Genomic DNA, 23,705 nt, shown 5'->3' on the forward strand with positions numbered 1-23,705 from the left:
GACTCTTGTTAAGGTCAATATTTAGTCACCGTGATAAACAATACTATTTTTCTAGTGACACAGTGGTAAATTTGTGTAAAAAAGAGTTGGAGTAAAAGTGATTAAATATCAGATCTGTCCATATCCGAGAGAAAAAAACATAATTAATCACAGTTCCAAAAGGTAAAACAGTACAGCATTGGAACTCTGGCCCACCCTCTGTATTCCTAATTATTTCCTTTGTGTATTACATAAACATCTACTGTACCACAGCTAACTTAATAGGTATCGGCAATATAACATTTATTTGTACTAAATTTTATTGCACACGAAATCAGTTTCATTTGGATCTAGTGATGGCAGAACTAAGCAATTCAATTCCTGACCCTGTACATCATTTACAAAGTTTGTATTTTGCCCAGAGTGTTTTAAACAAAGGGGGGAAGCTGAAAGAATAATACATTGACTGCTAAGAAAGTAAAGTTCTGATGCACGAACTGTTACTACTCGCGACATTGTATAATCCACGAATTTTTAACGTTAAAAAAAACGTCTTTGTGCACACGGCGTAAATCACATTCATTTGTCAGGCGACATAGAGAAAAGAGCGCAAACAGCAGGGAAAAAAATGCACAAATCCGTCTCCCTCAAACTACGCAGAAGAAGCGTTTCTAACACGCTTAGCAGCTCCTCGCTTCGGCCTTGAGCACTGCGAGTCCTGGGCGGATCTCAGAGTTGTGCTTCCCCGGGGGAGCCCGCAAAGAGCCAATTGTGTTCTGGGCTGACCCGGAAGAGCACACGTTCAGAAACGAGCGCCTGGATTCAATTTGGTAACTGCCAAAATAATCTTGCGGTAAGTTCCAATATTTTTTATTAATCAACACACCGGCAAATACAATTAACGTTCCAGAAATAAAAAAAAAATGGATCGTGCTCATCTTTGCCATTATAAGCTATGTTTCCTGCGATTGCATTGGTAGTATTTTCTGAGGACGTGCAACACGGATGTTTAAAGATTAAGGGCTTGTTACCATACTTCCAAATTATTTATATTGTAACGCTCTGTAAAAAGAAACGAAGTAGAGGAAACACTTAGATTGTAATATTAACAATCACTCTAAAGTTTTATTTCTAATGGGTTTGGTAGCAAACACGACATTGTTGTTTTACTTTATTAGTTCTGAGGTCCATTTTAAATATTAAAGTCTTTGTCGCAAAGTTCCAAATGATAAAATCTATAATACACTAGCGTTATTAATTTTAGAATGATAACTTTAAAATAATAATTTATAGCTTTTATGAAATTTACCATTTTAGCAGGTGCTTTGCTAAGACAGTTTTTTTTACCTGTGCACCACCCTTCGACATTAAATACAGAGATGCCTGCAGCTTTGTTTTAGGTTCTATAAATCACGTTTTAAAAGTTAGATGTAAAGTTAAAATTGTTTTTTGCAGTGGCCACATTCATAAATCTAGAGGCCGATCCTGTCCAGGCTGTTTTTTAATATATAACATGGAGGCAACGCCATGAGATTAATATTGATTTCAAAACGATAAGTAAATTAAACAGCAGGAAAATACGACATTTTGGTCGCATCCTGACTGACCTCAGTTCAAAATTCTCGGTAATTCCAATTAAAATGGAATTATGCCACGTTATTTGAATGAAAAAAAAAAGAAACGGAGAAGAGGAAACACTTATAAGGTGTTTATCCCAAACACGTTTCCCCTTAATAGGTTGTAGTGACAATGTCCTTTGTTCATTTTATTTCATAGTTCAGTTAATTGGTTTAAGAGCTCGAGATTTATGCATATGAATTCCTGAGTAGGGGATTATATCAAAGCAGATTATTCATAATTTGCTATTCTTTACAACAGTCGGTTTAGTTTTATGTGTTAAATCCCCATCTTTTTGTAAGGGTATGGAAAAGATCTGTTTCTAAAGCAAGGATAAAAAAGGACAAGGATAGTTAATTTATTATGGAATGTAGCTAATAGAGCAGCTATGGGCATTTCAATCAGAGATAACGATAATAAAAAGTTATCATACGTTTGATTTTAATGCTTGGGTGAAAAGGTTCTAGGCTTTTCAAAAATGTCCCTGGGCTTAAGGGGTCCCTGGACTCCAGCTGGAGAACCACAGTTCTGTATAAAGTGATACCTTCAGTATAACATTGCTACTAATTACCCTGATGTTTAATTAAAATAATTCCGTACCCACAAGACATCTGGCAGCCTGCATTTCCATTTTGATGAAGTGGCGGATTTTGAAAGTAGCCACAAGGTGCTTTTCTGTCTCCAGTCATGGCTGTGATAACTGCAGTCAGGTCTGTAAAACCTATTAAAGGAAGGCATGATAAATGTAGAAAAAAACTTAGTAGATGTAGGAAACATTGCTTGAAGATTAGTGTAACATATGGTGCAGGTTATGTTCACTCTGTTATGATAAGTCCCAGGTCTTCAGTTGCAAAACTACATTTTTTATACTTTGCGCGTGAAAATTGAAGCAAGTTTATTGATTCGGTAGTTTCCACTGAAGGTGCTGTCAGTCACAATGTAGTAAAACAAAACAATACATAATAAAACGTGTTCTTTCAATTAAGACATGTATAGAGTCATCTTCTCAATTCACAGTATTAAATTTAAGTCACTGATGTAAATTTCTGGTGAGTGGCAAAAAACCTCCTTTTAAATGCAGTGCTTAAAGCTTGCAGATATTAAACGAACACAAACTGTTTGAAAGGATAAGCATCCAAGAATTAATTTAACATCCCAGAGTGCTTAGAAGCTATCACAAGGCTTTATTTTTCTTGTGGTTTGGAGGTCAATAGTTAGGAGGACAAATAATTGTAATTGGAAATGAATTAGGATAACAGCATTTTCAGTCTGAAAGGGAACTGTTGCTTGTCTTGTATTTTTTAGAATGAAGGTTAAGATTGAATCTACATTTTCAGTCAAGTTCTCCATTATGTCAATACTGTATGTTTGTTAATGTAGAATTTTAATATGTTTTAAGGAAAAACACAATTTGGAGTTCTCTGGTAATAGTTCATACATCACGTGCAACAGGGCTCATTTGGTACTGACGCTGTTACAGAAGGCAAGGCCTACTCCTTTCCCTGGGGATAGATAGTGTTGAATTGCCCTACATTGGGAGTCCTGGTCCTTCGGTATCTAGGAATTCTCTGCTTCTCTGGGCTCTAAATCCGGTGGTGACCTTGACAAAATCCTGATTAGGGACTGGAGGTGCAACTGCCACATGTAGCAAACTGAAACTGTGGTTGATTTTCTTATTTGGTATAGGCCTAGTGTGTTTTTTTCCCCTCAGGTCATGCATACTGTATAAGCAAGTGTTTTGTTTTCCTGCCTTGAACACCTGCAGCGTTTGAGACTGAATTTACACTGTTAATGATTAGTCCAGTCTTAAAGAACGTACAGTGTCTTTTAACAGTACATGGAAACGTAATTTTCTCCCTGTGGGTGTTTTGCTCATGTTTTGTCTTTCCAAAAGAAGCCTGCATAGCTTGAGCACAATAAATCCGTGAATCCATTGGTCTGTGGTCTTGCACAGATACTTTTGTGCTTCTGAAAAACTGGATAAGGGAAAGTCCAAGAGCTGTGATTCTTAGTGATCTCCTAGTACTAAATGGAAGCAGGGCTCTCCTGTTCTGTTGTCTTCTCCTGTCGTACAGTTACTGTATTATTTTGGGAACATTTTTAAAGTATATTAACTCTGTATCAGAAGATGGCAAAACTGCGATTTACATTCTGAAGAAGCCACAATATAAACAATAATGGCAGTCCATGGGCAGCACTTTTATTTATATAATCTGAGGCAGTATGTTTGTTTTCATACACAGAACTACTGTATGCCAGGAACAAGGAATCTCGCATCACTTGAGAAAAGACTCTGTAAGTATGGCCCTTTTATCTGTTAATAGAAGTTTTGATCTCATTTGCTGTTCTGAAAGGTCTGTGCAGTAGATCCCTTTAATTTGCTGAACTTTGAGTAAAGGATGATAAAGCTTTGCAAAATACTTTATACCTCTCACTTCATGTTTACAATGATATAATCAAATGGATTAAGTGAGGAAGATAATTAAAATGTGAAAAAAAGATGATGGGTAAGTTCAGAACTTTTAAAAAAATATCCTTTATGGCTGTAGTATTCCCCATGGAGTGGCTGCACTAGGTAGTGAAATTAAAAAGATAAAACAACCTGCATGTATTCTAATAAAGGCAACCTTAATCTATATTTGTAATGTTTATAAGCAAATGTATCAGGGTAATACTTATGTTTTAAGTGTATTCTTAATGTTCTCAGTAAGCTTTTGAAAGCCCAGAGGAGGTCTGAAGTGCATAAAGTGGAATACAGAACAAAAGTTGCTCTTGGGAATATTAACAGTGGATGAGAGCATTTCAGTGCGGTATTTAGCCATGTCTTCTCATGTGTGATGAAATCACTGTATTGACCTGGAATGTACCAATGCAACATAGGGGGAAAACTACCAGTCAAAGCCTGGTGACTTGCTTGTGAAGAACAATTGCTCAGGTACATAATGGTGTAATCAAATTTATTTTACCTTAGAATCACCACAATTAGTGCTGTAAAAGGAGACAAATTGTAGGTTCTTCTGGTCCTTATGACCTTATCTATTAAACGGACATTTATAAGATAGTAAGTAGTCGTTTAATAGATAGCAGTTGCACAGTAGTATGGTGGATATATGATATATACCTGGTGAAAGTGGTCATGTTCTGCTTCAGAGGTGTCACTGCCTGAAATTCTATGCTGTACTCTTTTGGATATCATTCAGCTGATCAAAGGTAAAAAATAAGAAGTCAGATTCATTCAGTCCTTGAATCCTTCAATGGGTTTGCTCTTGACTGAATGGCTACACATAAAAACCAGACGTATGACCCGAGAATTGATTAGGAAGAAAATGCACTTTAAATTAATTAGTAAATAATCTGCATCTTTGCAGAATGTGATAGCACCATATAAGTCTCTTTGGTCTCTCTGATAAGTGTATCACGTTTTTACTGGGGAGCTGTAGTGGATTTCAGATTATCAGTTGAGACAATAACAGCTTCTCCAGCAGCTTGTACCCCCTCTACACCTTTGTATTCACTTCTTTGAAATGGAAAGAAGTGTTTCATAAAGACAAAGTCAAAAGATGAATAAGTGGCTTACATAATTAAAATTGAAATAGCTCTTCCCCAGCTGCCTCTTTGAAGTTGAACTTGGTGCCAGGATTCAATTAGTAGCAATATTATGCATCTGGTTTTCAGCAAAGCCTGTTATCCACTATTGTGTCAATAACGTAAATTAAATATTGGCCTTTTTGTAGTTATAGTGCAGGCAATCACATACCTAACTGGTGTCCTGGTTGTTGTATGTTATATGTACAAAACAAAAAATACTATTCTTTTACATATTAAATTATGTTTGTTTTTTCTTATTTTGCCTTGACGTTTACCTCCACATACTTAAAACATGGTTTTTCTTTTTTGTTTAAATTTGGTTACCTAGGAAAGAAAGTGACTGGGGTGTGTGGTAATTTTATTCTGTGATTTGTTTCCTGTAAATATTCCCCAAATCTTAGGGAAAATGAAATACATACAGTAGGGCAAAGAATTTAAAATGTTTAAATTCTGCAACAGAACTCACCATCCTGTTTTCTGATATGAAAGTTATAAAACCCATTCTTCCTTTAAATGCCTTCTATCTGGATGGCATTTAATTGATTTTGAAAAAAAATATTTCTTTTAATTTATATCCCTTTCCTTTAAAGTCTCATCAGGATCTATATTTACATACATTTTTTTTTATAGTTGCATTAGCAATTTTGACTAAGAATAAATGTTAAAACAATGTGTATTTAATCAATTTCTATAATAGGTTTACATTATAAACTCAAAAAGAGAATTCTATATTTGCATATGCATGATTAACTTGGCCGTTGAAGTCTAAGAAAAGGAAGGGTCAACACTTTTCCATTTTGTAAATGTAATATTTTTTGTGTCCTTGATGGCATTAGAAATTTAAGCCCTTCTGGATGTTTATCCTTTTATAATTGATGATTCTATAAATCCAATCATTCCATCAGCTTAGGTAGCAGACAAAAAGTAAGGACTTCCACAGAGGTGTGCCACATGTGTTAAAATGCAACAATGTGCAGAAGCCCGTACTCCAGGACTGTGATATCTATGCATTAAAGTGCAAGGCAAAACAAGTGATCGACTGCAGGCTTCAATCTAGAGCACAAGTTCCCAGTTTTGTCAAGAGCTCCACAGAGTGGGAAGCCAGGGGCGATCTGCAGTGCACATGCTGGTCATCACACCTGGCAACGCACGGTTGTGGATCCAGGGGGGCAGGGAGCACAGGCCATGAACTGCCAAGCAGTAGAGAAATGAGACATGGTCACATGCATCATCATGTTCTCGGCAGAAGGACGAGTGCACACCTGGCTCCAACTTAAAGAATTGTACAGTTCAGTGTGCTTAGTTCCAGCAATGACGGGTTCTGGTGGTTCTATGATGTTGTGAGGAGCATTTTCCTGGCATGAGCTGGATGCAATTATTCCCTTAGAAAGCAAGGTCAGTGCTAATCTGTACTTAATACTGCTGAGTGATCACCATTACCCCATATGACAGCATTTTATTCTCAAGAATCTAGGGGCAAAAGTCAAGCATTTAGCTAGCATCTTCATTTGTAGTTCTCAAGAGCTTCAAAGCAAGAAGGGAACTGAAGTGTTTATTTGGGTTGGACACGCTGAGCAAAGGCATAGTCTACTTTACTTTGGTTAATTACGTTCTGGGTAAATTAGATATCAACAGTTGAGCAGCAGAGGATAAAAAAATAGGTAGAGAGACATACTGGGGATAAAGACACAAGGAGAAGGAAGAAAGGGAAGAAAGCATGTGCCAGTGAGAGGTTCAGAATGTCTGTAAAGATCAGATTCAAGTCAAATATTTGAACCTTGTTAAGAGAGCTTGTCATTATGTTGCTTTTTAAGAATGTCTGATTTCCTGTGTAGAGAATCCCTAGGTTAAAAATGGCCTCTCCTGGTTAGTGAATGCATTTTTAGAACATTTTTAGAATGCATTTTCCCACTCACTTTATAGAAGCCAGTTTTATAGGTAGAAATATTTAAAACTGTAGGTCATATTCTGTTCAGTTTAGAAGGTAGGTTTCTCCCTCTCGTTGGCCTGTGTAGGTGTAGCTGTGAATACTTGGTAGCAGTCTGGGGCTTTTCTGGTTGGTAAGGACATAGGTCTCTGGGATTCCTTTGTAAATAGAGTAACTTGTATATTGTATGTTTGTTTACTTAGTATGTAATTGTCATTGTTAATAAATATTTGTTTAAGGCACTGTGTCTGATTTATTACTGTTTTCTCCTAAGCTGTGCCAGACAATAAAGAACCTGGGTAGCTCTAATTATATCAACTGCTTGGGTATATTCTTGGCAAAATCTTTTCCATTTGGGGGGTTAAGATTATTTGATCATTGATTAACACAGTTGGCCTAGATTACAGAATACAAACAATATTATCTCTGTTATCATCTCTTCTCCCCACAAAAATAAATAAATAAATGAAAGTAAATGAGTGAACTGAGCTGACCTAGTCTCACTCTTTACAGGTCAGGTGTGATACAGCTGGGCACATACCTCAACCTGTCTTTCTCTTCCACAACAGCCTCAGTCCTCATTAAGTCTGGGCCTTGCTCTGAGAATAGTCTGTCAGTTGTGCCAAATTATTGCTAATTAATGCAGTATTGTAATGGGTATTTACATCCTTCGAATCACCAGCGAAATAATTTTACTCGACGTTGCCGCAGCTGTTGAGTCAGAATGATTTCTGGCTACCGTAGCTGGCAGTGAATTTGAGTGATGAGCTTGAAAAGTGGAATGCTGTCTAACACAGGCAGAGAAGTGCAGAAGTTTTGTAAATGACAAGAGTGAGCCAGTAGTCCCAGAGAGCAGTTCCACAGGCTGAGGATTGGACAGCTGTGTAGGAAGGAGCTTTGCTTGTGAAGACTGACACAATGCCTTTATCTAAGTTAGGGAGAAAGGATGTGAATGTTTGCAAAAGAGAGGAGACCTTTCTTAACATCTCACATGTTTGGTTTTAATTAGCTAATCAAACGGGGAAAACTTTCTTGAAAGAAGCAATGATAATGGCTTCCGTTAACAGACTCCCACAAGCCTTTGTGAAAGTGCCTCCTTACTTCTCAGGGCACTTCCCCTTTGGTGTCATTGGTGTCCTCTGGTTTTTAATTCAGTGTTCATTTAGACGTCCAGTGAGTTTATATTGTCAGTGCTTTTTTAAGATTTTACAAATGAAATCAGGTCAATCTCAAAAAGATTCAGTAATTTTATCCTGTCAGAGAAGAACTTTCCTTTGCACAGCAATATTGTGTTGATGTATTTAATACATTGGTTAAAATTGTTCACAACATTCTGAATGCAATCTATTACACTGTACAAAATTTTACATAACAGGCCTAGATTTAAATTATTCACTTTTAACTATACAGTATATCCTAAAATTCACGTAAAAATATATATGAATTCAAGTAAGGTTAGTTAAGCAAAGCCTTCATTCTTTATATCTTCTTATATGCATACTGACTATACCCTAGATTCCAGTTTCCGTACAGACTATCCTCTAGTAGAGTTATAATTATTATTTTCACACACTTACATGTAATAGAAGTAAGATATTAGTCTGTAATTACTTGGTTTGGTTTTGTCAAGGTTTTTGTGGATGGCTACTACATCCGTTTCTCCTGTTTTGAATGATGATTGGTAGAGTTTCATCAATAATCTACAAATAAAATAGTTTAATTATTGGAATTAAATTAATACATCAATAGAATAATGGTATTCTATTATTAGGAGATTTAATTTAATTGTTTCTATTACAGTACATGTACAATGTCTGGCTCTTCTATGCTAATACTACTTAATATAGTTTACAACACGTTTAATGCACTGTGAAAAAAGTAGTTGTTGAAAAAATGTCTTCTTGCTTATCTTGTTACTTCTTCTGCTAAGTATTATGGCTGAAATCTGTTTAAGAACAATACGGATCTTAAGAGTATGATATTTCCTGTTTGAAATTACAACATTGTCTTACTTTTGTAAGATAAACACAGGTTAAACTGTGTATTAAATATCAACAAAATAAAAATATTTTTTTAAGCAGTGTTTATAGCTATGAGACTATAGCTTTGCATGGCACACCCCTAACAAACTAGAGTAACATCTTGTACGTGCACAGCACAAAATGTTACAACTTCTAAAATCAAACAGACAAGATCAAGGGACCAAGGCATTTTCCCCAAACAGTGTTATAAACATATTAAAGCAGCCTCTGTGCTCTTCTGCTTCCAGTAAGATAGAATAAAAATATTAGAAGGCACACTTACCAGCTAAGCAGTTTTGGAGGACTCCTGTGTTTAATATATGTATTTTCCTTTGTGCAAGAAAGCCACTCTTTAGCCACCCATCTCTGCATTGATCAGACTGACTTGTTTACAGTGTTTTGGCAAGTTGCTGATGTACAGCTCCCTGGGGATAGAGCAGGGGTTAATTGCTGTTAAACTCTTGGTGCCAACTTGCAGTTCAGCCTTGCTACTACATTAAAGATGACACTAATAAGGAGAGAGTGCAGAGGATGCCTCTAAGCAGTGGGAAATTGGGATTGTGGTGACAGAAGCTGGGAGTTGAATATAGTGCTGAGTCAGTGCTGGGATGAGGGAATTTACTGTAATATACATAGTCTACAGTATATGATGTATGGACACGTGAATGCTAGTTCTCATAACTCACATTGTGTTTTTCAGTTAGTAAGGCTGTTGCACAACACAATTGTGATTGCTGTAAAGCCTAATTTCAAACTTAATTTTCCAGAAAATGTTGATCAAAACTGATACAGGTTTAACAGGATAAGCTAGTTCTCAGAAATCAGTACATTCTGAGACGCCTTTTATTGGCAATACTAGCCATTTAGTGCCGCCAAATTGATTCACTTATTGAATGCTTTGGATATCCTGTTCCACTCATGACTTAAGTTGCAGACATTCTGTGGTAGCAGTTGAAATGGTAGTGTCGGTCCCAAAGATATTTAACTGGTGCCATGATGGGTGACCAGGTTTCTGTAACAGAGCAGTGGCACTGAGCCCGATAAAGAAGGAGACAAAATTGCCTTGGAAGCTGGATTGTTCTGAATTCTCTGGTTACGAGAGATCTGGTCTGGTGTGGTGGAAATCTTCATTGTCTGAGAAGTGGCGCGGAGTGGCTCAGAAGCTGAAGTTGCCTGTGAGCAGCAGTGATTGAATCCTGGCTGGAGCAGAGCTGCACTCATCACACTAAGAAGAAGAAGGAAGAATGGTCTTATGTTACATGTTCACATTTCAGCGTGTAATTCTGCATTCTGCATGTTTGCATCGGACCAGCGTGATATAGCCACAGTAATGTATTGTTGTAGTGAAAGGTGTGCAGCGAACAGGTGTATAAAACATCTGAATAATGCCTGGACCGTAACTCTAGATCAAGCACCACTTAGGAAATGTATGTCTTACCATTAAAATGCTGAGCAAAATCATTTCCTTGACAACCTTTTTCCTATTTTCACGCCCTGTAGGTGTGTGCATCAAAAGAAACATCACTTCTAATTGCATCGACAGTTATCAAGCAAATAATCTTTTTGAAGGTGGGGTGCTGACGTGTGAATGCACATGCTGGTTTACATTTGTCCTCCACGGGGGTCTAGCGTAAAAGTCTCAGTCTAGTAGCCAAAGCTGATGTACTGTACATCTGTGGACAAACATTGTCCACAAACAAAACCAGTGCCTCTGCATTGGTCTCTGGGCCTTTGATACCACATTTCATCCCAGCTCATTGCACAGATGTTCAGCAGGGCTCAATCCTGGCAAAAAGAGCAGCCGCGGTATAACTGTCACATTCTCATCTCGCAAGAAAGCTGTTGTTGCATGTGTAGCACGACGAAATGATGCCCGCAGGAAGGGTAGCAAATGAGGTCCCACTCCTTAATCAGTGTAGCCCCTTGCAGCCAGGTGTTCAATCAATCAATCACTGCAATTGAAATTCTGTAAAGACTAGCTACTTCTGCCTGGACAAGAGACTCTCACACTTTGGCCTCCTCATCTGTCTTGGTGTTGTGACTCATGACCTCCCACATTGTGAATTGTCCTTAACAGAGTTAATATGGCTGTAAAGTTTTGTCAGGTTAGAAACTGCTGGCAATGAGCACCCCAGACAGTGCCGCGAAAGTTACTTCCTGTGGTTTTCTTGATTTTCACCAAATCACTGTGATTTACAGTGTTGAAAAATCAAAATGATGACAAGCCAATCAATATAAAAAAATTCATATACTTGGTTCTTAATGTATACGGACAGTGATGCGTTTCTTGTGATATTCGGTGCACAAGTCCTTTGGCTTCCTTCTTTATGTAGTAACGATTCACTTCATTAATCTTGATAAAAGTTTTGTTTTCAGTGACAAATCATAAAAATTTTGAATGAACTCTTTCTTGTACAACTGTAAGGACATTGCTTGATTTAAATTCTGTACTTTTAACTATACAGCATTCCCATATTGTGTAGAAGATGAAAACGATGTCATTATAAACACCCACATCTTTTTCGTAAGTACAGTAGCTTCTTCAAGCTCAGAATTTCCCATAGTTTTTTTATAGTTTCTGTGTTTATTATTCAGCACTTCCCTACAATAAATGTCATCTACCAGGTGTTTGCCTAGACTTGCATTTTGTCTGTCATATTCAAAATCTTTTGCCACTTATGCAATATTTGCTGATCTTTCTGTTTTGGAATTCTCTGCAAACTTGACTAGTTTACTAATTATAGTAGAATCTAAATTATTGATTATTATTAATAATATAATATAGAGTAGGAAGAGCAGTGGTCCTATTACTGTTCCCTATAATTAGCTTTATGAAGTGAGGAGCAAATGATGTTAATGAAATGTCACCTGACAAGCCAATTATATTTGGTTGGTTAATGCGATGGATTAGGTGCTACAGCCCCTAATAATATCATTGATATCAATTTTTATACTTTACACGTAATAGGGATTTTGAATATTCTAATCAGTGTGAATTAAAGATAACTAAATAAATATCTAAATCACGAGCTTCCGCAAAGTAGTATTAATAACAGTCAACGTTATTGTAATATTAGAAGCCACAAGTAGTAGAGTTTGAGTTGAGCTGGTGCTCTTAACATATTTTGTATCTTTTAATTGTCTTTAAGATATTTAAGAATTTTGCACAGTACTGCTATATAAGAAACATGTATGTGCATGAGAAAATATCTAACCTTTCGGGTGATTTTTTTTCTGATTAATTATTTCTTTCAGTAGTTTTTCTGATTTATTTCCATTAATGACTATTCATTTCACATGGATCTGTGTTCTTTGCAGCTGTGGCGAACCAGTGTGAGACACAAAAAGTTCAAGAACAAAATGAAACATAAAAAAGAGTTTTGTTACGTTTTAGGCTCTACTGTAGATGGCAGCTGGGGGCACAGAAGGAAATATCAAGATTTTGGGAAACCAGTCCCAAAAAATCAGTTGCGCTGTCTTTTTAATAAGTACCTTCCAGGTGTTGTCTGTGTGAAGGGTAGTTTAATAACACAGTGTCTGCTTCTAGTCGACAACTTCCAGGGCCTGCAGGCCATTCAGCTGGACCAACATTAATAAGTTGACTTTAAGATAAACTGCATTAGATTGGATTTCTTCTGTGTTGACAAGATGCAGGGTTTTGGTTGCCAGTCTACAGGGTTCTCATTAAGTTTGGAAGATGGGGCAAGGAGGCATGGAGGGAGTTTTTAAAGGTGCATTGTTTAAGAGTTCCAGGGTTACAATAAAGTAAACAAACATTGCACTTTCTGACTATTTGAAAATAACATAGGTTTCAGTCACCTGCCTGTAACGAACCCATATCCACGGTATTCTCTGAACACCTCCGCAGACTTCTAATTACAAGGAAAACCTTTACAATCACATGCTTTACTCACCTCTCTGTATCTTCTTGAAATCCTTATATAATCTTCTAACTTTCAAATTGCAAATGTGTGAAATTAATAGTGATTTGTTTGTGATTGCTGTTCCTAGTCTACTTTAAGACTTTGAAAGAGATAAAAGTTTAAATGATCAGATGTATAAATGAATTAAAAATGAATAATACCTGTATGAAGAAGTTCATTTACTATTTATAAATCAATGCTGCATTTTAGATAATATATTCAGAGCTGGATAAGGACAGTTGGAGTTGGGGGTTCATTTTTTGGACAACATGCTACGGACCTTAAAAGTTCTATGTCGTCTTGTAACAGTTAAGAAAAAAACATTTTCTTTATATAGCGATATGGTGTCTTTACTCTTATTTTGGTACTTGGGCCTTGCATTCAGATTGGTTGCCATAGTGCAGTATTGTGACTGGTGAACTGCTGCTGTGCTCTAACAGAGTAGGGAACCTGATTTATTAGTCCATGTTTGACCAATAAAAAATAATTTTATCCGCCTTTAAAATAGGATCTCATCTTTTATGTAGCTGCTGATGTCATAAATTCTGATGAAGATCTAACATCAATTGCTTAAACATTTGTTGAAAATAGGAATGTTATGGGAGTAAATACTAACAGTATCATATTTATCAACAGGTACACATTGGTTATTGTCATACTACAGTACAGCATCATTCTTCTTCACAAGTCTGCAACTATACATCTATTGCTAAGTTGTCAAACTTTTGCTTCTGTTCCGTCGTGGTTTTCATGCTTCCCTTACAGATGACTTTAAACATATTATTATGGGGCAACAGAAACATATAAATGTCAGATTCCCTGACATTTCTATATTACAGTAAGCATAATAGGACATCATATATTTTGTTGTGACGCCTCCAGGTCTTTCTGCTCATTCTGGAATGAAGGCAGTGTTTCTTAAAAGACAAAACAAAACTCAAAACTCAAAAGCATTACTCCGTGTTTGAGCTCTTGCTAAACACTTCATTTCCGTACTTTGGGACCTGTTTTGCCAGCTGTGCAAGATCAAATCGCTCTACTGGCCTGATCAACTGACCTTTCTCAGTCTCTCTCTCGGAGACTCGCTCCCATTCCCTTCTGTCTGCTTGTGAACTTGGTCCTTCATTCTTTCAGCCCAGAACTCTTCCACCAGGTCCTCCACTGGGCTGTCCTAACTGCTTACCCTCTCCGTGTGTGCTGTACTCTGCACCAGGGGTGTCAAACCCATTTGCTATGTCAGGCTGGATTTGGTTTCAGTGTACTTCAAGTGAGCTTATACGTATAATAAATAAATAAATTAATTATATGTATAAATTATAAAAATGTGTATAAATAAATTATCAAAATACTCAATCAAATTTGTAATGCCTTAAGGATTGATAACTCTAGCACAGTCCCTGTGATGATAACTTTTAAGCTTTTAACAGAATTATTAAAAGCCAAGTTTGAAGGAATCTTGAGATTTGCAAATTATCAGTGATATAAAGAAAGAAATAATGTCACCGGTTGTCGCTCATTGTAAAGTAGCTACTTGTTGCGTACAAAGCAAGCATGTGAGGTCTCTATTCACCACTACAAAGATGTATAATATCCGCTTGAATACTTCATTTAATACTTCCGTTTGGATAAAGTGTTGGATCTTGCAACAATGGCTTTTTTGCATCTGTTCCAAGCCTAGTGCAAGTGACAATGCAGGTGCTTTAAAGTGCAGTAGTGTAAACCGTCAAGCACATCTTGTCCATTTCTGACAGTGAGATCATATAAATGGTTATGTACAGTATATTTTTCGCTTGAGATTTTTAATGTTGTTTAAAATAATGTTATATAAAATGATTGGTAGGTCAAGATAAACTGATGGATAGGTTAGAGTAAAAATGGTTTATTAATGTTATGTGTTCATGTGGAGTAAGGGACTGTATTTGGAGAGCTGTACATAAAACACACTTCTTTCCTAACCCTACTCTATTCAATTTATTCCTATGGAAAAATCTTCCCTGATTTTGTCACATGTGCAAAGTTTACATTCTTACAGTCCCCAGATTTACATTGTTTTTATGGGAAAAGGTTCAGTATATACATTTCTTTCTGTACAGGTGGCAGCTTCTTGGTCCCTAACTCTAACTGATATCAGGGACCCTTGTTTCGCATAAATGCTCTCTTGATAACTCAGTGCAGGATTTATTGTTATTTTTGGTAACGACTTTCTTCTTCCTACTTATATTGTATGATACTGTTGACATATGGACATCTTTTTCCATCTCAGCCATTGAACACTGTACTGTAGGTGGCTGGAGGCCTCGTGGTGGCATTCCTAACCAGTTCCCATTTTGCCTGGCTGCTTAGGTTGGAGGAACTGTGTCTTACCTCCCACACAATGCCTAGATTAGGCACTTTCTACTTCTTAATAATCAACTTCACGGGCTCAAAGGGATTTTCAAAGTCTTTAAAAAATGTATACCCTTCTGCTGTTTCATCCTTTTTTACAATCTTATCCCTAAGCTGTGTTGGAAGCTCTTCATAGTTGAATCTTGGCTTGAAAGTTGAGGGAACATACAGAGATAGATACGTGTATTCTGAAATCATGTGAACTTCTGTTATTGCACACTAATTGTGTAATTTGTTAAAGTAATTGTTAGCAGCTGAGTCCATTTATGTTTTGCAAGGGGTTGCTTTCTTTTACAATTTAGTATTCACAAACTAAATTTCTTTGCATTTTATGCTGACATTATGCTGTCTGTCACCCATTAGAGTGTTCTTAAGCTCATCTGCTTTAAAAAATGTGTATACTCCATTGGTAATTGAACAGAATTGAACATCATTGGAAGGAGCACTGTGCACATCATTTTTAGAAAGCACTGTGTATGTATTTCAGTGTATACCTGTGTGATTTCTTTCCTTTATTTTTATAAGGAATCGCATTCATGTGCTCTTTTAAATAGCGAAACATTTTTCTAATCAGCTTTTGACTGCCTTTGGCATGAGGGAGGATTTATTGTCTTCCCAGCTGGGTGTTGATCCATATAGCTGGTCTCTATGTAAAATATGCATGGCCTCCCAAACTACGTCTGCCGTCCAGGGACCTGCTTCCTGGGGCTAATTGGAGCTGAGTGAAAAATGTTTTGCAGCTCGTGTGATGCCAATTAAAAGCAATAAACAAGACCTGCCTAGTCTCTGGGTGGTCATATATTTTCAAGTCTGTACCTATTGTCTTATCAGAGAAAGAAATAGCTCTGAGATGCTTACTGTTGAACTTCAAAGAATCAAAAGCTCTTTGGTTACAAGCCTAAGAGTAAAGTATTTTTAAACAATATGTACCATTTCTTTGCACATTATAGCACTTATTGAACACAAGAAAGTGGCAGTGAGTAAATGTTGCTGCGGGATAATGTTGGAGACAATCTATTTGACCAGTTTAATACAGAAATATTCAGTGTAATTTAATAATGGTATAAGAGGAAAATTGTGGCTACCTGCTATTATGATGTATAGATGCATTGTAGTTTTTGCTACAAGATATGACTTGAATAATGGCTATTTCAACAGAATAACAGCACTCTATTGCTGGTTAGACACAGTAATACACTGGATAACTGCTAATTAGTGATAATTAATATTAATTCCTCGCATATGTATAATGCTTTCCACCCTGTGGACTCCCCAGACACATCAAAGCACCCACTTCAGCTACCTCTGAAGAGTAGCACACGCCAATAGTTACAGCAGCTCCAGTACACAGTGAAAATACAGGGTGTGTGTATGGAGGCCAGATGGATTTTATCCAGGAACACCAGGGTATCATGCCCTGTCCTATTAAGATCAGTGTCATAGCATGTTTAATGACCAAATCGAACCTCAGTTTAACAACTTAACATCTCATTGTAGGACATCTCCTATAATGCAGTTTCCTTTGTTACTTTACTTGGGTATTGTGTTGGAAATTCTGGTCAAGGGGGAAGAGTGCCACCTACTGGTCTACCATATCACTTGCAACAACATCCTAGTTTTCCTTAGAGGTGTCCTATCCCACCCAGTACTGACCACGCTGAGATCTGATGTGATCAGGCTACAAAGTAACCCTGTTGTCAGTGATTTGAAATGTAGTATTTTCATTTCTTTGTCCTGGATGAAATATAGTAACACAACATAAATGAAATTGTTTTGTGTTGTTTTATTGTATCCAATCTAAGATAATATAAATGAAAAAAGTTAATATTTCAGATTTGTTTGTAGTTGCTCTTAGGTGGTAAAAGATTGTATGTTTGTGCAAGAAAAAAGATAACATTACCTTTTTAATAGTTTTTTTGTTAAATTGAGAGATTTATCTACTTAAAAAGAAGGAAGTAATTTGTTTGCATTAAGTGAAACATTTATATCAGTAAATGAAACAATGGAAAATATTAATTTAATATCTCCTGACTTTTTTTATATGATACATGTAGAAAGTGCAATGAATGCTAGTCATTTTTACGAACATCATATACTCTCCATACAGTGATGAGATACACAGAAGAAGGTGAGAAATAATTAAATATTATACTAATTACACATAGAACATACATATTTAAACAGCCTATAATGAAACATTGTTTACATCTTTGTGTTGAGTGCATTATCACTTTATTCAAGCAAGTTTGTTCATATTTAAACAAGCATTTTCATTAAGAACACTTTTTTAAATATAAAAATTAAATTTAATTCAAAATGTACATGTAATTAAGTGCCTGTATAACCAATTACCTAATTTTCATTAATATTTAATATTTTAATGCTGTTAAGTGTACTACACTGTTAACCCACTAAACTGTTTTCCTGTAGTGTTATCTGTCAGTCTTTTACCAATCATTTAAAAGCTTAAATGCACATCATTTGCATATTGGATTTATGTATATTTTGCACTTTTTTCCACTAAAAGAAGACTTATGGTCTGAGGCTATATTTTTTTATTTTTGTATAAAGGATTTTTCAGTTAACCATCATCAAATATGCTCCAACACATTCCTTAATCTTTCCAGTCTTCTTCATTGCAGAATTTAGTTATAACTGGATCCTTAATTATTTGATTAACGATTAGCGAGATTAACATAATAATTAATTAACTTTTGACAGGTTGGGATTGGAAGACTCAACAGCAAGTTGAGTATCACTGGTACGTGTTATTCAATAATTATTCTGTTTTAAATACTGCATGATCACAAGGAAGAACAGACCCATTCAAGCTGATTGTAGTGAAATCCATGTATGATACAGATGTCAACTACTACAGTAATGCAAATTAAATTACAAATACTAGGACTAGGCTAGATAATTTATATGCAAATAAGATACTGTTTGTGAACTCTTCCAGTCTACAGTAGGTTTAGATAACTACAGAGTACTCTAGTTATGATTACTTACTAATATTTTCAACCTTAATTCTCTTCTTGTTCTTCTGTATGTCAGAGTTGCCTTTAATAATCTCCAAGGCCATATTCAATATTAAATAGAGTAAACTCTGTACTCTAGTTTTTAATTGATTTATTTTATTAATTAATGCATTTCAAAAGTTTAAGATTTTCTTCTCCCATAAAAAGCTTTTATTTAATGTCTCATAAGGCACTATATAAAATAATTTTTTTTTCCCTTCTGTCGATCTGTTTGTCTCTCTTTTGCCAGCAGTGTGGATGTGAAGGATGGTGGTAAGCTTGTCTCTTGGGGCATGCAGGTGTTTGCATTAGTGTTATAAGATGTATTTTCCTTATTTGAACATTTATATTAAAAAGTGAGAGTGTTTACAGTCATAAAAAACTGATATTGAACTTATGAAATTGGTTAATTAAACTGCTAACGTTGCCTGTATTATATTTTTATTAGCTCTCTGCCATGAGGTGAATTGCACTGCATTTTCTTGTCTTGAAAGAGTATATTGTATTGGGAAACTTAACATATTGCAGCTTGTACTATATTAAATTATACTTCTGTAAAGTTTACCTACACGGATTTATAAAATCCATGCCAGGTTTGTGAATTTTATCAAAAGCTATGCACTTATGTGCTTTTATGGCCCTATGCTCCACTTCACTTGTGTCCAGCCTCTGTTTTAGTTTTTAACTTGAAGACAGTAGGTTCAGAGAGTAAACTGTGCTTTTACATTTCACAGAAGGGGTCAGTAACAAAAGAGGTATCCTTTACAATTTTGACTAAAAACATATCTAGTGTATTTCCTTAGCACTCAAGCCAAAAACACCTAAAACCACCATGGCAATGATTGAAGTACAGTACTTAGATCTTGGTCAAATAACTGTTTTTTAAAATATTTTTGTCATGTTGTGGTGATGGTTTTTATCATGGACCTTATTAAAGGATTGCATACATTTTCAGTAACCTACTTTTCTTTCAATGTGTGAGTAATCATTTTTGAAAAATTATTCATGCAGTATTTTATATGGATGGAACAGAATATATCGGTAAACTAAAATCTACATTTTAAATGAAGTACCCATTTTCTAATAAACTGTTTTTACTCCATTGTGCATAATCTTAAGGGGTGTTTATGAAGGTGTATCTGTGATTCCATTTTCTGTTGATTTAAATGGCTTGTTTACCAGGGATGTTAGAAGACGCATATTTATACTTTCCCTTTCAAATCCTTTTCTAAAAACCAGACGTAAAAATCACATTTTTTCTGATAGTTTGTTTTATTTAGTGTTACTACTGAATGGCAAGTACTAAGCAACCAAATAGATTGTAACTATATGAGTGATGTTTCTAGTGTGTAATTTCAGGCTTATTCAATTTAGAGATGGAAGTGATCTAAGCATTTTTTCCACTACCTGACAATTTTGCCTGCTTCTGTGGCCTTTCGAAAGAAGGGGAGTGGAAGGTTCCCCTACAGTCAAACCCCTCAAGTACATTCTAGCACAGGTGTTTACTGCATCCTTATTATGTAACTGAATTCTTTATTGATCTGTTAAATATTTAAAGAGCTGGTTGTGCAAAACCCTGCATTGGAATTGATAGTTCTGGGTCTAGTTCATGCCAGTCCCAGTGTACAGAAGTTGAATGAATCTAATCACAATGGACAATAGGCATGTCATAATGGAAGCTGGAAAGCAGGCTCTTTAAAACTGACACACTGGGGGCGAGTGTTCCAAAATTCCACAATTTCGTAACAAATTCCATAACAAATAATATGTATATTAATCTTTTTATGCGGAAAGTGCAGTATGCAATATGAATGCTCTCTATCTTTCGTTTACTTCCAGTTAAATTATGTGCAGTGCTACAGTATGTACTTGTTTCTGCTTAGATTTTCTGTTCTACCGTATCTAGGCTAATTGTTCTACAAAATGCCTTGAATTTTACAAACATAAGTGCGTATACTCTGTATGTCAGCTTTGCAAAAGCACATAATAAAGATTGTATTTATCTTACATCAGTATATGTTGGTAACTTTGAGAAGTCCTTTGGGAATTTGTTTTAGGTGGGGTGATTATGCAAGAACCTGGTTCTTACTGAGGATATTTTCCGTGATTGTTAAAAGGCCACTTTGCAAGTTTATTTTAAAATAGTATTGTGGGTAAACTTTAGAGGACTTAGGCTACTACATTGCTTCACAAACACTTGTGGACTTGATTGCCTAATAAACAGAGGTTTATCTAAGCGTACCATGCAAGGTCTTACATTGCCCATTGGGATGAATTTTCTGAGCGTTCTCATGAATATTTTATGAAGGAATATCTAAACCTGTGCATAACTGGCTGGTTAAGACGGGTACAAATGTGATTCTTGTTTTACCACATTAATAATAATAACGACTGATGCATAATGACCTTTAATAAAGCAACAGTGGTTTTCTCAAGTGTTTGACACAGGATGCAAAGCTCTGATTCAGTTATACATTTGTATGAGCTTTTCAGGAGCAAATTAGTTTGTCCTGAGGTTTTTGGTTTTGCAAGTCTGCATTTTAATCGGCACTTTGGAAATCTCATGGTGTTGAAGCAGTTTTACACACTGGTTTGTGTGATCTGCAGGGCTTCTGATGTTCTGATGTTCTAAGTTGTTGTGAAGTAAAAAGAAACAGAACAGGTGCCAACAATAAATGAATGATTTTAGCTGGCACCATTACCTATCGAAGTAGTGTACAGTGCTTAAATTATAATCATATACATTACAACTTTATGTGCCAAAGTTTATCAGACCCCAGTGAGTCTCATAAATTTATTCTTATCTCAATATACAGTGCTGAGAAATCATTGTGATCCCCCAATTACATGAATTTCAATTTCTTATCTTTTTAGAGTTAAGTGAAACTAGTCTTATCTTAAAAAACAAAGGGGTTTTCATTTACCAGTTCATTTTTTATATGATTTGTTATGCAAACAAAATGCATAATCAAGAATTAAAGTATGTGAAATAATAAGTGAACAACTAGCACAAGTCAGGAGGTAATTTAAATTAATAAAAAGTAGCAAGGAATAACTGTGGGCAGCCCTGTCTTATAATATAGTCAGAAACCTTCAGGAATTTGGTCTCCACCGCACAGGTTAGTGGAAACACATCATGACGTGATCAAAAGGTGTCTGGGAAAGAGTCGTTAGTGCTCATCAGTTGCAAAACCATCCCTGAACATTCGGAGCTCCATTCATCCATGGTCAGATAGATGGTCGACCAAGGAATAATATTCATGACTGCTGTGACTCTCCCCAGGACTTGTTGTCCTGCCAAGATCTCCCCAAGAGCTACTATACCTGAAATATCATCCAGGAAGTCACAAAGAACCTGAGAGTTCATCTGAGGATCAGCAGACCTATCTCACTGTGGGTAATGTCAGTGTTCATGTCTCTGCCGTTGAGAAAATACTGAATGGAAATGATTCTTATGGGAGAATAGCCAGGAAGAACCATTGCTCTCTAAAGAGAGCACTACCGCCCTTCCAAAGTTTCCCAAGTGGGAGGATCATCGTTTTGGGCTGCCTAAATGGCTTGCCATTATCGACAGAACCATTAATTCAGCTTTTTATTATCAAATTCCATAGGAGAATGCCAGGCCATCCATTTGCCAGCTGAAGCCAAGCTAAAAGTGGGTCCTATAGTAAGACGGTGATCTTAAGCATGCAAGCAGATTTACAACACAATGGCTGAAAAAGAAATTTGGCATTATGAAGTGACTTGAAGGTAGCTGTTCATGCAAAGAAACCCTCAAATGTCTCAGATATTAAGCAGTTCCGGCAAAAATGGGCCGAAATTCATAAAAGTGGATTTTACAGACTGATAAACAATGTATGAAGATCCCGGATGAAGAAATCTTTTAGTTTATTAAACCTTCCCAGTTACATCGTAACTTCAAATTTTAAAAGTTGAATGTTATTGAGGCATGGTAGTGCAGTGCTCTGCATTACTGCCTCATAGCGCTGGGTCCCTGGGGTGCTGTGTGCATTTGTATGTTCTCCTCATGTTCATGTGGGTGTCCTTCAGGTGCTGTAGTTTCCTCCCACAGTCCATACTGTTAGGTTAATTGACTTCTGGGAAAATGGGCCCTGGTGTGATTGTGTCTGCGTGTGAGGCCTGTGATGGGCTGGCACCTGGTATATCCTGCCTTCCTATCCTGTTGGTTGCCAGGTTAGGCTTCTCCTGCCCAAGAGCCCTGAACTAGGGCTGGGCGATAATTATCGCAATATAATTTTCCTCAATATAATTTTAACAAAAGTTTGATAAATGTTCGATATATGTTTATGCACAAAATACTGCGCGAGTGAGGGTGCGTGTTGCAGACCGGGCAGCTAACGGTGTTGTTTACCCACACGGTGGTGGCTGACAGGATTGTAGTTAGAGTGGAAAAATGAGCGACACTGAAGCAAATGTAGTGCTGCCAACGACCAGCTCGAAGGACGATGACATCGTCGACAGAAAAGGTCATTCAACTTCGGTAATTTGAAGATATTTTGGCTTTTTACGATCAGACATAAAACAGAGCACTTTAAACTTTGCAGTCTGTCTGAGCCATCTTCTATGTGTGTTTTATCACACTGCAGTATTTAATTTTTCTATTAAGATATTTATTTTGTAAATTTTACTCATGCATATTTTGACATAAAAAAGACTTGAATACTCTCTACCTCAGATTTGTTTAATATTTCTGCTGTTTGGCAAGTGTTTGTTGTGTTCTTAAAATAAAGAGTTGTTTAATTTACCAATTAACTGTCTGGTTTCTTCAACTTTCACTCAGGATAAAAAATCTTCCTTTAAACTTGAAAGAAATAATGATTTGACATTTATCGTGATAATTATCGATATCGACTGATATGAAAATTTTTATCGTGATAATGTTTTTGGCCATATCGCCCAGCCCTACCCTGAACTGGAAGAATTGGTTAGAAAATGGATGGATGTTGAATTTATTTATCCTATCAAGACATTTCCTGCATTTCACAGACAATTTAAGCACCCTTGTGAACATTTTTAAAGGTAATTCAGGTGGGTAGCTGCGTCAGCATGCGTAGTCTGCAAAGGAACTAGTAATAGGTTTATTTCATGCTGAAAAGAGAAGAAAGAAAACACAACGTTTCAGCTGTGAAGACCTGAAGAAGGCTTCACAGCCGAAATGTTGTGTTTTCTCTTTTCTTTTCAGCATGGAATAAACCTATTACATGTTCCTTTGCATTTGTAAAGTAAG

At 36.2% G+C, this 23,705-nt stretch overlaps 1 protein-coding gene across 1 annotated transcript in view; it reads left to right on the forward strand.

Moving 5' to 3' along the window:
• Window positions 1–772: 772 nt before the first annotated feature.
• arhgef39 (Rho guanine nucleotide exchange factor 39) overlaps window positions 773–23,705 on the forward strand; it is an 82,863-nt gene continuing 59,930 nt past the window's right edge. Inside the window, exons 1-2 of the mRNA XM_088923859.1 lie at window positions 773–832; window positions 3,840–3,891. Coding sequence (XP_088779985.1) covers window positions 3,849–3,891 — 43 coding nt within the window. The 5' untranslated portion in view covers window positions 773–832; window positions 3,840–3,848. The remainder of the gene's footprint in view (window positions 833–3,839; window positions 3,892–23,705) is intronic.

This window comes from Atractosteus spatula, chromosome 8 (genome assembly GCF_055471065.1).
Source record: "Atractosteus spatula isolate fAtrSpa1 chromosome 8, fAtrSpa1.hap1, whole genome shotgun sequence".
In the NCBI taxonomy this organism is placed as follows: domain Eukaryota; kingdom Metazoa; phylum Chordata; class Actinopteri; order Semionotiformes; family Lepisosteidae; genus Atractosteus; species Atractosteus spatula.